This window comes from Melozone crissalis, unplaced genomic scaffold (assembly GCF_028551555.1).
Source record: "Melozone crissalis strain CALT ecotype California unplaced genomic scaffold, PUWL_Pcris_2 ptg000004l_1, whole genome shotgun sequence".
Taxonomy (NCBI): Eukaryota; Metazoa; Chordata; class Aves; order Passeriformes; family Passerellidae; genus Melozone; species Melozone crissalis.
Genome location: NW_026535782.1, coordinates 27,177,131 through 27,190,204, shown reverse-complemented (window position 1 = coordinate 27,190,204; position 13,074 = coordinate 27,177,131). Strand labels below are relative to the sequence as shown.

The 13,074-nt window shown below is 35.8% G+C and overlaps 1 protein-coding gene across 1 annotated transcript in view; it reads right to left on the bottom strand.

Annotated features, from left to right (window-relative positions):
* Positions 1-13,074, bottom strand: part of CNOT2 (CCR4-NOT transcription complex subunit 2) — an 84,284-nt gene that overhangs the window by 16,445 nt on the left and 54,765 nt on the right. The window contains exons 3-6 of the mRNA XM_054278028.1: positions 7,019-7,085; positions 3,540-3,687; positions 2,751-2,933; positions 292-371 (exon numbers count right to left, since the gene is read on the bottom strand). Coding sequence (XP_054134003.1) covers positions 292-371; positions 2,751-2,933; positions 3,540-3,687; positions 7,019-7,085 — 478 coding nt within the window. The remainder of the gene's footprint in view (positions 1-291; positions 372-2,750; positions 2,934-3,539; positions 3,688-7,018; positions 7,086-13,074) is intronic.

Here is a 13,074-nt window from a genome sequence, read left to right as displayed (position 1 = left end):
TCAAGTTCAAGAGCTGTTTTGTATTTCTAACTGAATAAGTATAATCTACAGGGAGGTGACATACAGCAAATATACAACAGAACTACTTTCACTTTGTCTTTGAAAGTTTTAAAATCCACTGCTATAAAGCAGTACCAGTTACCTAGCACTGCTTTTGGAGCAGGGTTTCTATGGAACATCTGAAAATTGTTAGAACGTTGCACTGCAACAGAACAAAATATTATTAATTAGTCTTATTTAAAAAAAAACTCTGCTGTAGTTTAAGGTCAACATTAAAGAGAGTAAACTCACCCGTTCCATTAAAAATGTTACTTGATAAGGAGTTATTCATTCCAAATGCCTGATTTCTGTTCATCCCAAATCCAGACATACTGTGAAAAAAATCCAGAAAGTCAGACAAAAGGATATATATACTTTGTATTTCTAGTGGAAAAAATTAAGGGGAGAAAAAAAATTGAAATTATTTCAAGCCTAAACAACCCATATTAGCCTAAACTTGGTTTTTAATTATTTTCTGAAAACAATGAGCAGCAGTATCAGGCACTGCTTAATCAGGTCAACTGGAATGACTTCAAAACAACTTAGTTTTTTAATAGCCATTGTGTACTAAGACATCTCTCAACAAACAAGTTATGACTAACATGATCATTACTCAATAATTTCATACACAAAAATCAAGCCGCATTAAATGCAGTAGTTAAAAGTCAGGCTGCAATCCATACACAGGCAGGTGGGAAGCTGGGTCATGACAAAGACCAAGTTTGTCACGACTCATTTATAAGCTGAACAGTTATGGTGTGCAATCATGGCCATGTACACATGGCATTACTGTGAGCAGAAGGATGGTCTCTGTCATACAAGGACATGAGCTAAAGGTTCATAAAGTCAAGCAAAAATGTTTGAAAAAATCTAAGTATCATGTAGGACTACTGTGGTTGCACAGACAACTTCACAAATAATCCATTTCATCCTGTTGAGAAGTCCAAAGTTAGGCCCCCTGCTAAGTGAAATTCTGAATGTCTGCCCTGTGGAAAATCACAACATCCACTTCTCCCTGAAACAGGATAGAAGGTGATATTTTGGAAGTTTCCATAAATAAAAATATGAAAAGGTTCCCTAGTGGAAATTTTACGAATGCAAACTTTTTACAGTTACAAATCTGAAGCATTTAACTCTAATTTGAAACACCTTCAAAAGCTTCACATTCAAAAATCTAGCCTAAAAACTTTCATTGCTCCAACTAAAAAACTATTTAGAAAATGCTTCTTTGCAAGTCACATAATTCATGCACCTGACAAGCAAATGCCATAAATTCTTTTCCCCAAGAGTAATTTCAAAATTTTGTTAAACACCTTAATTAGCCATTGGACATGTATACTACTATACTTCGACAGGTTAATAAACTGTGGAGTAAGAGCCAGTCATTGTTTCAGAGAAATTTCCTTCTCAGTTTGTAAAACTCGTAGCTTATTGAAAGTGAGCAATGCAAAGAGTAAAAGATGAGCCTTTTAATTCAAAAGTTCCTACACACAGGGATTTCATTATCTACCCTACAGCTGAATACTATTTGAACAGTACTTTCTATACATGTATCAATATCCAATATCATTGTCCTCTGCACACAGTTTTTAAGTATATTACTATTTCATCTGTTTGTGATCTCAAATTTCAAAAATACTTTAAAATATATTATCTTTTAAAATTATCAGCTCTACTTGCCACTAGACAGGACAGAAAAGGCAAATTTACTGTAATGAGAGGCAAGATACAAAGTCTTTTCATGCTTCATGACCACAAACTGCTATTAGGGGATCACTATTTGCTGTGCTTGAGAACAGTATCTGTTATATGTATATATCAATGTGAAACTACAAAACGAAACAATCTGATCAAATATCAGATAACTGTGATGTTTGTCTTCACTTTCCTTTATCTATTTTGTAAAATATGCGATGGGGTTAGAGGTGGCACCTGACCACCATGAGCTTGTTTATGCTCCATCTAACAGTCACTCCTCTAAGGAAGGGCCTGAAGGAAGAAAAAGGACTTCACTGGGAGCACAGAGATCATGAGGTAATGGAACTGAGCTTTAAAAGCAGCCAGCCATGCTAAGCTGTGACTACGCACATTAAATAATTAGAACTAAGTCAGTGCTTACTACAAGTTTATCAATATGAATGAAGCATAAACAGAGGACTGTAACACTGTTAAAAAGCCTAATGATTTGTGATGTTAGTATCCTGCCCCAAGTTAGAAAAAGAGAAAAAGCTATTGAGAAACTTTTGGCATCCAAATGAGCACTAAATCCTTAAATTAATGGCAAGCCACTATTTTCTGCATTATTTAAAGAAATACCAGATCCTTACTGTGTCCTAATCAGTTTACTTCCCTTCTAGAATAACTATCATATTTTTAAATTCTGCCTTACTTCTTCCCAAAGTCCCAGATGAACAATTTTAAAACACATGCATATGCTGAAAATTTAAGGTATGTTTCAAAAATAACCTTGGGAATACATGAGCAACATCACTTACTTTAAAGTGGATGCAGCAGAAGTTCAATAGTCAGGAAAAGAACTTAGCTTAAAGGCCTCAAAGACCTTACATGAATATTACAAGGAGCTTCCAAGTTTATTGCCCAGACATGAGTACATGGCACAGGTTTCAAGATTTATTCTAATGGATAAAAATTACATTTCCAGAGCAGCATGTCTCTGGCTGTACAGGGACGGTTCAATTAAAGAGCCTTACCTGTTCACAGTAAAAGGTTGTCGAGAGGGTTGCTGCTTTGGCATACATATTATGCTTGGAGAGCTTCTGTTAGGGCTGCCTAACCCTGAACTGCTCATGCTGTTTGTCCTGCTGGGAATTCCAATGCCCTGACCAACCTGGGAGTGGTTCATCATATTCCTAGGATTCATAGGCAATATCCCCCTGAAAAAGAAAAACCATCCACAGAGATGAATCTGTACAACAGTATTTGGCTACTCATTTACATTACTAATGCAGGATGGACTCCAAGCTGTTGCAATTTAATTTGTGCTTAGTGACCAAACACTGTGTTTGGATTACTCTCTATAATTAATGCAGTTCTGGATTTCTTCAGAAATACCAAATGACCTATTACATGCTAATCAAGTCCTTCATCAGGTTTACATAAATACTTAAGTATTATACATATGAAAAGGTGTTACAGCTCTTTTCTAATGAGCACTTCAGACCTACTATCTTTATATTCTCATGCAGTGTATGACACCATAGCAAAGTTTTAACTGCACAATCAAATAACTACCTCTTACATTCTGAAGCAGAATTTGCCAGCAATTTGTCCTTTACATACAAAAATAAAATACTGTCTTACAGTAAACGCTTACTTTTTTTTATGGTATTATTTCCCTAACAAAGTAAGTGGTCCATAGACACTACTTTTCCTCTTTTTAAATTTATCAGACTGTAAAGTATGAGGCAAAATATGCAGAACATTTAACAAGAGCTCTGCAGAAAGACACAATGGCAGAAATATCAGCTATTGATAAATACCTGCTCGGAGATGGAGGCGTGTGAAGTGACATTGTTGGTACCCCTGTTGTTGGCGTTACGTGGCTCGGTAACTGAGTGCCTTGTGATAAGCTGCGATTTAACTGAGGGGTATTGTTGCTCATTCCCCTCATTGGAAGGCCTAGTGCACCTATTGAAAAAAAATTCAGAGGGGTGGAGATACAGAGCAATCAGGAACAAGGTCTTCTCCATCAGGTATAGATGGAAACAATTTTTGCTGACAACGTACAAAAGGAGTGTAAAGACTGAAGGAAAGTGCAGTGTAAAAACTACGTCCTTGTTTGGATAGAAGAAACTCAACTATCAAATTTAGGGCTATATCTGTTTAACTTTGGAATGGCTCTTTGAGGAATTTCTCTGAAGTCACAAAACTTTGCTTCCTTTGAGACATATACTGTAGATGAAGGATTGAATTTTGAGTTTTTCAATAAGGACACGAAATTCTACAATTTATCTCAGAAGGCGGCAGCATTTTAGGAAAATCAGTAACTGCACTCAAGAAATATGCTAATTACTCTTGAATAAATAAGTATTTGAACAGTATTTAGAACACTGATTTGTCTTGCTAAAAATTAAGCAAATCTCTGATAAAAAAATGAAAGTGATGGATCTTTAATTAACAATAACACTGCTTTTAGGACAACAAAAGCAACATTTGAGGCCAATTCTCTCTTTACATAAAGTTGCTTCTTTATAGCAACAGTACTTCAGTGTCTGTGATCAAGTTTGACCTTATCAGAAAAGAAAGCAAGCAGAATTTTAACACCTCTCTTTCAGCATTTAAAAACATACAGAATGTATAGAAAATGCTATTGATCCCATTGTTAAATCGAAACAATCGTGTGTGACCGAATAAAGCAAGCACTTCAGTGAGGTACAACTGAGAACGGCAGAAAATAACCAGTTACTGCCCTGTTTCAAAATGCCCAAACGTTTTTCATCATTCTCATGTCACTTTTCTGTGTTAAGTAGTTTCAGAATTATGTTCAAAGACAAGAAAAGTCATTTAGTGCAAGATGGCAATAATAACAAAGCATATAAAAAACGATGGCTGTGACAGTTCCTACTGCTTTGGCATAAGGCTGCTGAGGCAGACTGACAGAACTCAAAATCTTATCTTGCAGACCAAACAAAAGAAAATTCTGATGGATTAGCACTCTCCCATGGTAGAACACCCCAGCAGAAGAGCTGAATATGACAATGCATAACGTGGTTAAATACTAAGAATGCAAAGAACAGACACAGCATATGCTCAAAGTATCATCGTGGACAAAGTCTGAAGAAATGTCCCAGTCATTCAATTTTTGCACTGTAAGAACTGCAGTCTGTGTCCTACCCTACAATTTGCAAATCCAGGGAGTTTGCAATAAAACTCAAGTGTATAACACTCAGATTTATCTCTATACATTCAGATTAAGAGGTAGTGTGACTTGCTATAAGAAGCATCCTAACATTTCATTAAATGTTGATTGCATCAGTGTTCACTGTAAATATTTTGGCAATTTCCTGCATCAGAATAATTTCAATGAGCATAAATATGTATTATAAATAATATTTCATGTTGATTAAAAATTACATGGGATTTTAAAAATAAAATGGTATAGAAAAAATACATACGCTTCCAAACTAGATACAGCACACCAAAAAAAACACAATAAGGATATTCAACCTAATTTTGTGCAAGCATTCGTTTTAGCAAAGCCACTTTTAGACTGATGGTTATTTCTTCTTACTGGCTTTCTTTAAGCTAGATTTTTTTACTGATGAGGGTTGTTACAGTGAAGTAGAACCATACTGCCAGCAAGGAGAGGCAGTTGAAATACTCACTGTAAGAAGAAAAAAAACCTCAAACCCTCTTTTCTTACACTTTCTTTTTCCAGTTTTCTAACTGAGACAAGATCTATATGGGTTATGTTGAAGGCAGAATGCAATGAAATGGCAGATTTCCTTACTACTGATCAAGTTTACTGGTCAAGGTTACATTGATGCTGCAATATGACATCTTGCTTAATGACTGACAGCTACCAATCCTTAAAAGTGCATAGGCACTATCAGCTTTGTTTTTCCTAAAGAGTATTTTAATTGTTAACTATGACTTCAACAAAAAAGTTTCTTGACCCTTTTTCTCAAGATCTGGTAGAAACTGACACCTGATAATATTTACTTTCAAGGTCGTAGGCATGTATGTCTCCATGTCACAGAGATTACATCCTAGGCACAGCAACCAACTGAATGAAAAGCCAAGTTGATTAAAAAGATGACCTTAAAAAATAAACAACAAATGACTGTGACAAGCAGAATGAATATACTTTTTCAGTATCTGTATACAGTAAAGTCTGAAAGGTTCAACAGTGCCAAAATCAGCACCTATAAGACAAGAGCCAAACATGACTCTAAGAAAGGCTAGAAGCTGCTCATATAAATCTCAGCAGCATAATAAAATGGCAGTTTATACTACAGGGTCACTCTTCAACAACCACAGAGAGGGGAAAAAACCTTCCAAAAAACCAACGCCACCAAAAACAAACAAAAAAACCACCCCAAAACGCCACTGTGTTTTTTAAACCATTTGAAGAAAGCCAAAAGAAGTTGGAAGGCCATGCATCTAGCAAACAAAGCTTTTAGTTTGACTAGATAAAAAAGTTCAGATTCTCTAAAGTACTCTGAAGACACTTTTTCTTGGAATCTGACTCAGATGCACTTAGCAAGACAGCAGAACACATTTAAAAGCACTGTAGTGACACGGGACAGATGACATTCACAACCAGTTTTACTTGTGGAACAGTATCTAACTCAGGTATTCTGAGACACTGCCTGACTGCACCTCTCAGTTACCAGGAGGTTCAGTTCTCAATGCTGGCCCTAAGTTAGGTGGTCCTTGAGGGAGCATTACACTGTGACTGTCACTCTATAGCTCTTCTATTACAACAGTGTCCATAGGAGTGGCAGACACATGACATTGTCAAGGAAAGAAAAAAACAGTGATGCAGAAAGCAATAATCTTAATGGCATAGCTCTTTGCCAAATGCAAGTTGCCAAACATGTACACAAGATTTACTGTGCTCCTGTAGAGCATGAAATATCAGTTATGTTTAATGTATAATTTCCTTCTATTCCTTACATAGTTTTCTGAACTAGGCTCATTTTAGCTCAGCTTTCTTTATGCTTTCCTTCAGAGAGTCTGTTAAGTCACAGAAATTTTTTATAGTATGATTGCATTTGGATATTTAGCAGTTATAAAGTGACAATATAATATTTTGCTAAATACTAAATACACTAAACACTGCAAAAAATGCATATGAAGCAAAGCAAAAATATATCTTAAAATAATTGTATGTAAGGAGACATACTGTCATTTTTACACAATCACCAGAAAACAAAGCCATCTGCATGTTCCTGAGTGTCAAACTGTAATATATTTAGCATAAAATAAACGTATTATTAACAAAAAGAATTCTTACTTTGTTGCCCGTATAAACTTGCCCCAAACTGAGACAGCTGACCTGATGTTGATGGTGATGCCAGCATCTAAAATGTAAGAAGAATAAGAGGTTATTAAAGACATAAAGATATTGTGCTATCTTGCTCTGGAGGTTGACAACACAATGTTACGCCAAGAAAACCAAAACAACCGAAAACTTGTTCAGAGTCATGAAAAATTTTAGAAACTCCCCAAAATATCTGCACAGTAACACCTGTAGCAGTATATTACACATCAATAAAAATGTGTGACTTTACCTGTATAAACACAGATTTTACTTGCAACAAAGACCACAGAAGATCTAAAAGCTTTCAGGTTTTCTACCCATGCATCCAGAAGAGCATCGTTACAGAAAAAAGAAATACTCATTTACTTAAATCAGAGGTCTTTTTCCACTGCAAAACACACCTCATACAACCATATCCTTTCCTGCTCAACAAAGGGGTGCTTCATATTGTCATTCACAATATGATTGGCTAGGTAGCAGCAGGTATATACGAACAGATATGAACTTTAGGTAAGACTCTAATGTTAAAATTATAATATATTGCCCTAAGAGCTGGCTTCATGCTTGTACATAGATATGAACAGGACCTACAAATGTCAGAAGCAATATTTCCTGCTCTACCATGCCCACTTTAGAGAAATCAGGTATTACCAAGAAAGAAGGAAACTAATGTAGGCACTTGACACTAGATTTCCAGCCATTGTTCGAAGAGGAAAAGAATAAGCTGTTCTCCATGCTTCCAAAGAAATGTAAGGTATTAATAACTTTGAGAAACAGGACATATACTTAAACACTTGGGAAAAAACCCCTTTGTAATCTTAAAGGAAGTTAAATATTGGAACATACATCCCTGCTTTTGCTGATCAGCTGTTCACCAACACTAGGTACAGCTGACTGTCCCCCTGCAGCAAGAAGTTATTAGCTGACCTAATCCCTCCATCCACAACAGAACACGCTATTTCTACTTAGTAACACAAGGGCAAATAGCTGCTTGTTTAGTCAATTAGTCTGGACTTGGACTAAATTTCAGGATGGTTTCAAGGAAAAAAATGTCTGGATTCTTAGACATAAGGCAACTTCAAGGGTTTTCAGCTTAAGAGTAAAGATTTCAAATCAAAATAACTTTACTGTGATAACTGCAAACTGCTTTGTTGATATAATCTAGGCAGATGTAAAATTCAAACAAACTTATAAACCAAATCTGCTAGTTGTCCATACCGGGGCCAAATCCAGATGGTAGAAATGAGAAAGAAGACAGGCAGGGTAAGTCACTAAGTATCAAAAGTAGCATTCATATCTGTAAGTCACAAAGTATTTATGGGGTTTTTTGTATATATACAAAAGACATGATAAAAGAAATTACAGCAGGCAATTACCGTAGAGCATCAGAAAATATATCAGAATCTAACTCAGCATACATTTTACACATATTGAGAAAAAAGTGCAGGTATTTGACAGTAAGCAACTACAGGAACAACCATCCACACATACAAAGAAGTTTGAAATAGCAAGACAAGCAAGATCTTTCTCAGTGAAGAACTAACTGTGAACAGAAACCCACTTTAAGTAACACCCAGTGGCTTCAGCTCAGGTTCACAGGCCATATCTACATCAGCAAGTGATGCAGACGGAGGGAAATAAATTTGTAAAAAAAAAAAAAAGTTGGTTCTGGGGGCCTACCAGCTGCTGTATGCTTTCCTAAACTAAACCACTTGATGCCATGGACTAGATGTCCATTAGTGAGTGGCACATGTCCAGCGCAGTGCTGCAGCATCTCTTCCAACCTGTTTTCATTCAGAAGGAATAAAATTCACTCACACTTAATAATGCTTTACAACACGAACCAGAGAATGCTGAAGTAGGGACACATGGGAGACAAGATTTCAAAAGCACACTTTCCCCACCACCCCAAGATAACAAATGTTAGCTTGATGTTCATTAAACACTGATAAAACAAGCTGACATAGTAGTTTTTAAGAAAGGAAAGACAAAGTGAAATGGTGAGGTTCAAAAAACAACATTCAAGTTTGACAAGTTGGAAAATCCTAGCAACATGTTGCAAGGTGTGAAATATTGTTATTCTATAGGAAAAAATAAGAGGCAGAAAGTCATAAGACACCTTCTGAGACAATGATAAAGGCACACAAGTTCAAAAATAAAAGTCAACACACCAGACACTGAGCTAGAAACATCAATCAAAAAGTACCACCAGCTTTGGGACAGATAAGCAAAACAGCTAAGCCAAAAAGGAATATCCCATAAGCACAGCTGCTCAGGGAATTAAAAAATTGCTGTGGTGGCATATGATGTAATAAGCAGAACACGGTACAGACCTCAGCATAAAGTCTTTTATTTTTAATGTTAACTTGGGGTAAAAATCCCAATAATTAGAAAACTCCTAAGAAGCAATAGATTACTTTAAAGAGAGAAAAAAGAATCCCACCTCTTGTACAATGAGTACTACTTGATTTTTAAAATTCAATTAAAAGCAGTAGCAAATAAAATTTATATTGAACACTGCTTATTAGAAAGAGGATTTTCTTTTGAAACATTGCAAAGTAGGTCACATCTATTGTGCCACTTACTTTTACATGAAAAGTTAATTGCAAAATGACTTGTAGAGAAACCTTTATAGAAAATCATAATAAAGGCCAAGTGTTGAATTCAGTAAGTCTGATAATTTAATGTCATAACATACTTAGAACATCAAAGATAACAAGCCTCAAGAAATAAATCAATAAAAATCCTGTGGATCTGTTCCAGGCAGATTAAATGCAGCATTTCTCAAATCTTATGGACCAGGAATATGCTGCATGGATATCTCATTTCATCTCTACTTTATTAAACATCTTTTTCTGTCATATCTAAGTAAGGATCAGTTTAAAATTGTCTTGGTTTTTTATTATTTCCATACAATTTAGATCAGCAACAAAAATTAAATTCAGCAAAACCTTAACCTCTATTACCAGAACCTTGACTTGCATTCAAAGCCTCTGAGTCACTATTATAGTCTACTCAAGCTTGGTCCAGCAAAGATAATGAAGATTCAAGATGAATGGTATTAGTAGTACTAAAAACATTTCTTCTGGCACTTTGCAATCATTATTTCATCTGACTGGGCTACTTGCCACACATAATATATATATTATTATTATGCCACACAGAATATATAACAACTCTACAAGAGCATACTGGCAACTGTGACTGGTAGTCACTTGAATTTCTTTTTGTCTACAATGGCCAAAAGTCATAACCTTAATAAAAACCAAAGCAGACTAAGCCTCAAGGTGACTAAAGCCTCTTCCAGTTGCTAAGACCTATTACGCTTTACCCAATTACGTTACAATCTTAGGGAAAACCCACTCAGAATTACATTTGCAACAACCTAGATCAATTTGTAAGTGGTTAACAGCCACAAAACCCAGCATGGGATTTCTGCTTCTATTCCAAAGTTGTGTCACTGAACTAGGCAGATTTTTTTTTCTATTAGCCTTCCCAACGTTGCTATTACAAGACAGAGACGGCCTATGACTTGCCTCTCCCATGGGACAGGGGGACTACTGGGCAAAAAAGACCTTGTGTAACATGAAGGCTGCACTTTATTTTGCAGGATACAGGAAAGACCAACACTCAGTACTGGCAGGTTGATGACACTCAAGACATGGACATCATTTTACTCACACGTCTCAAACAGTGACTGCAATTTTGATTGTGGAAGATTATGCATCTAAACTCAAACCAACTGATGATCCAAATTATCAATTCTGCCCAATTTTGCTGGACTGGTCCACACCAAGCACCAATAAGCTGCAAGGGGCTCTCAGACAATTCCCTATCCCTAGTACTGAGAGATTTTTCTGTAACTACTTTCATTACTCTTGATCAGTTTACTGCAGGAAATTAATTTCAGATTGTCAACAAATCTAAAAAAACACCAGCACCAAGAAATGTTCAAATTTGCCAGAAGTGTGAAGAAAACACTGCACTTTACAGCCGTCTCGGGAGGGTGCAGAACACAGGAGCAGAGGGGCAGTGGGAGGAGGCCCTGCAAAGCCCCAGCTCAGCCTGGGGACAGCTGCCTGGGCCAGCACTGCCACGGCAGCACACGTCAGCAGGGTGGCACCCAGAAAACTCAGAAAACAATTCTGTGAAGGCTGCTACGTAACACAGTTATAGCCCAAAGCTACTTTTTAAACATGAAGCAAGCCTAGCTAAAGTATATTGATAAAGCACTACAAAGTCAACTCCTAGAAGCAAAATGTGTTAGAATAAGCAAGTTTGTGAGAAGTATCTGGCCTGATAAATGGTGGGATTCTCACAGATGCAAACATCAGCATAATTTTGTATTTACACTACTTTATTTCTGGTATCTGCCATCTGTGCTGCACTATTTATTAACAACTTCTGACCCACACAGCCTCAAAAGAAGTGTTATACTGACGTAAAAACCAGTAGTAAAACAAGTCAAGAAATAACAGATAAAAATACTAGACTCTGGCAGTTTTTTAGTAGTGTTATTAGTCTTCCTCGTTACACCACCTTCTAATATAGCACCCACAACAGTCCCATATTACAAGAAAGTATTTCCAAATCTCAGTATCATAAAACAATGAAAACCTTGTATACATATATAAATACAGGTTATTATCTGCCAGTGAAAATTATTACTGATGTAAATAATTTGTGAAATATAAACTCAAATACAATACTGCAAAATAAATGAAATTTTATTCAGTCTTTCATATTTCATAATTTCTGATTGGTTGTGATCTTTTGCCTCCAGCAGCACTTGGAGAGCCCAAGGAGGTAGGACCACACTTCTGATGGCAGCAATATCTCAATATCTTAGAGACAAGATGCTACTTTTGAATGACAATGACACTGTTAACATGGCTACCCAAGTAAAAACAAATTCTCCCTGTGTAGAGACATTAAATCGTCTGATAGTACAGTTTATCAGTGAGCCAAATGACTACTGAAAGCTCACTGAAAGATGCTATAAAAAAGCCAAAGAAATTGAGAACTAGGCCAACAAAGCAAATATTTTACACCAATTAAATAACCAGCTGCATACAAAAAAAACAAAACCAAAATGCCCACCCCTGAGCTCATAAACCATCAATATTACAAAACAGCATGTTCAATGAAATGAGTTATTGGGTAAGAAACCATAATCCTCCCCTTCTAGAAAATGCACATGATTTTATGCATGGAATTAATCTAGTTAAAAGGCCTCACTTCAAAAGCTAGAATTGACATATAAAAATTATTATACATTGTGAAGTGGAGATGCAGTAAAATAAAGCTTCTAGATGAAGCTAAGATGAAAATCAGGAAAGTATAGAACACCTACCACAGTCATTCAATTATTCTATAAAAAGCCTAAATACAAACAGAATCATAATGAAAATTATACTACAGTCATCAACAGTAAAATTAGTTTCCTTGTGACATAATTCCAAATTGTAAAGGGATGTAAACTAACTTACATTTGGACATTTTTCAGACACATATTTGCACACTGTGTGAAATAGTATAAAAACACACTTTTGTCTCTAAGCAAAATTAATTTATGATGTATTGTCTTATTTGATAAATCCGTTCATGTGCAAATTCATAGGTGACACAGTAAAGGGTACATTTTGTATTTGAAACTTTTTGTTCTTTCAGCATACTGTATAACTTTCTTATGAAAATGCACACTCTAGGCAGAACGATTATAGGCCCTGAAAGAGAACTGCATTAAAACACAAAGCTCCTGAAATTGTTACTAATCTCATTCCCTGCCAATCCTTCCAAGTATTTTTCCACTTTTGCCACTATCAATTGCATTGCAATTTCCATACATTTTAAGTTTGTTTCTTTCCAATAGGGTTTTCATTTGTTTGTTCTTGGTTTTTTCCTTTTGTTGGTTGTTAGGGTGGTTTTTTTTTAAAAACATTATTGTGTACTCATTAATATATGCAAGGAATGTTTAATCACTCTTCTGAAAGGTGAAAAGTAACTCTTATTGCTTTGTAGCTCACACT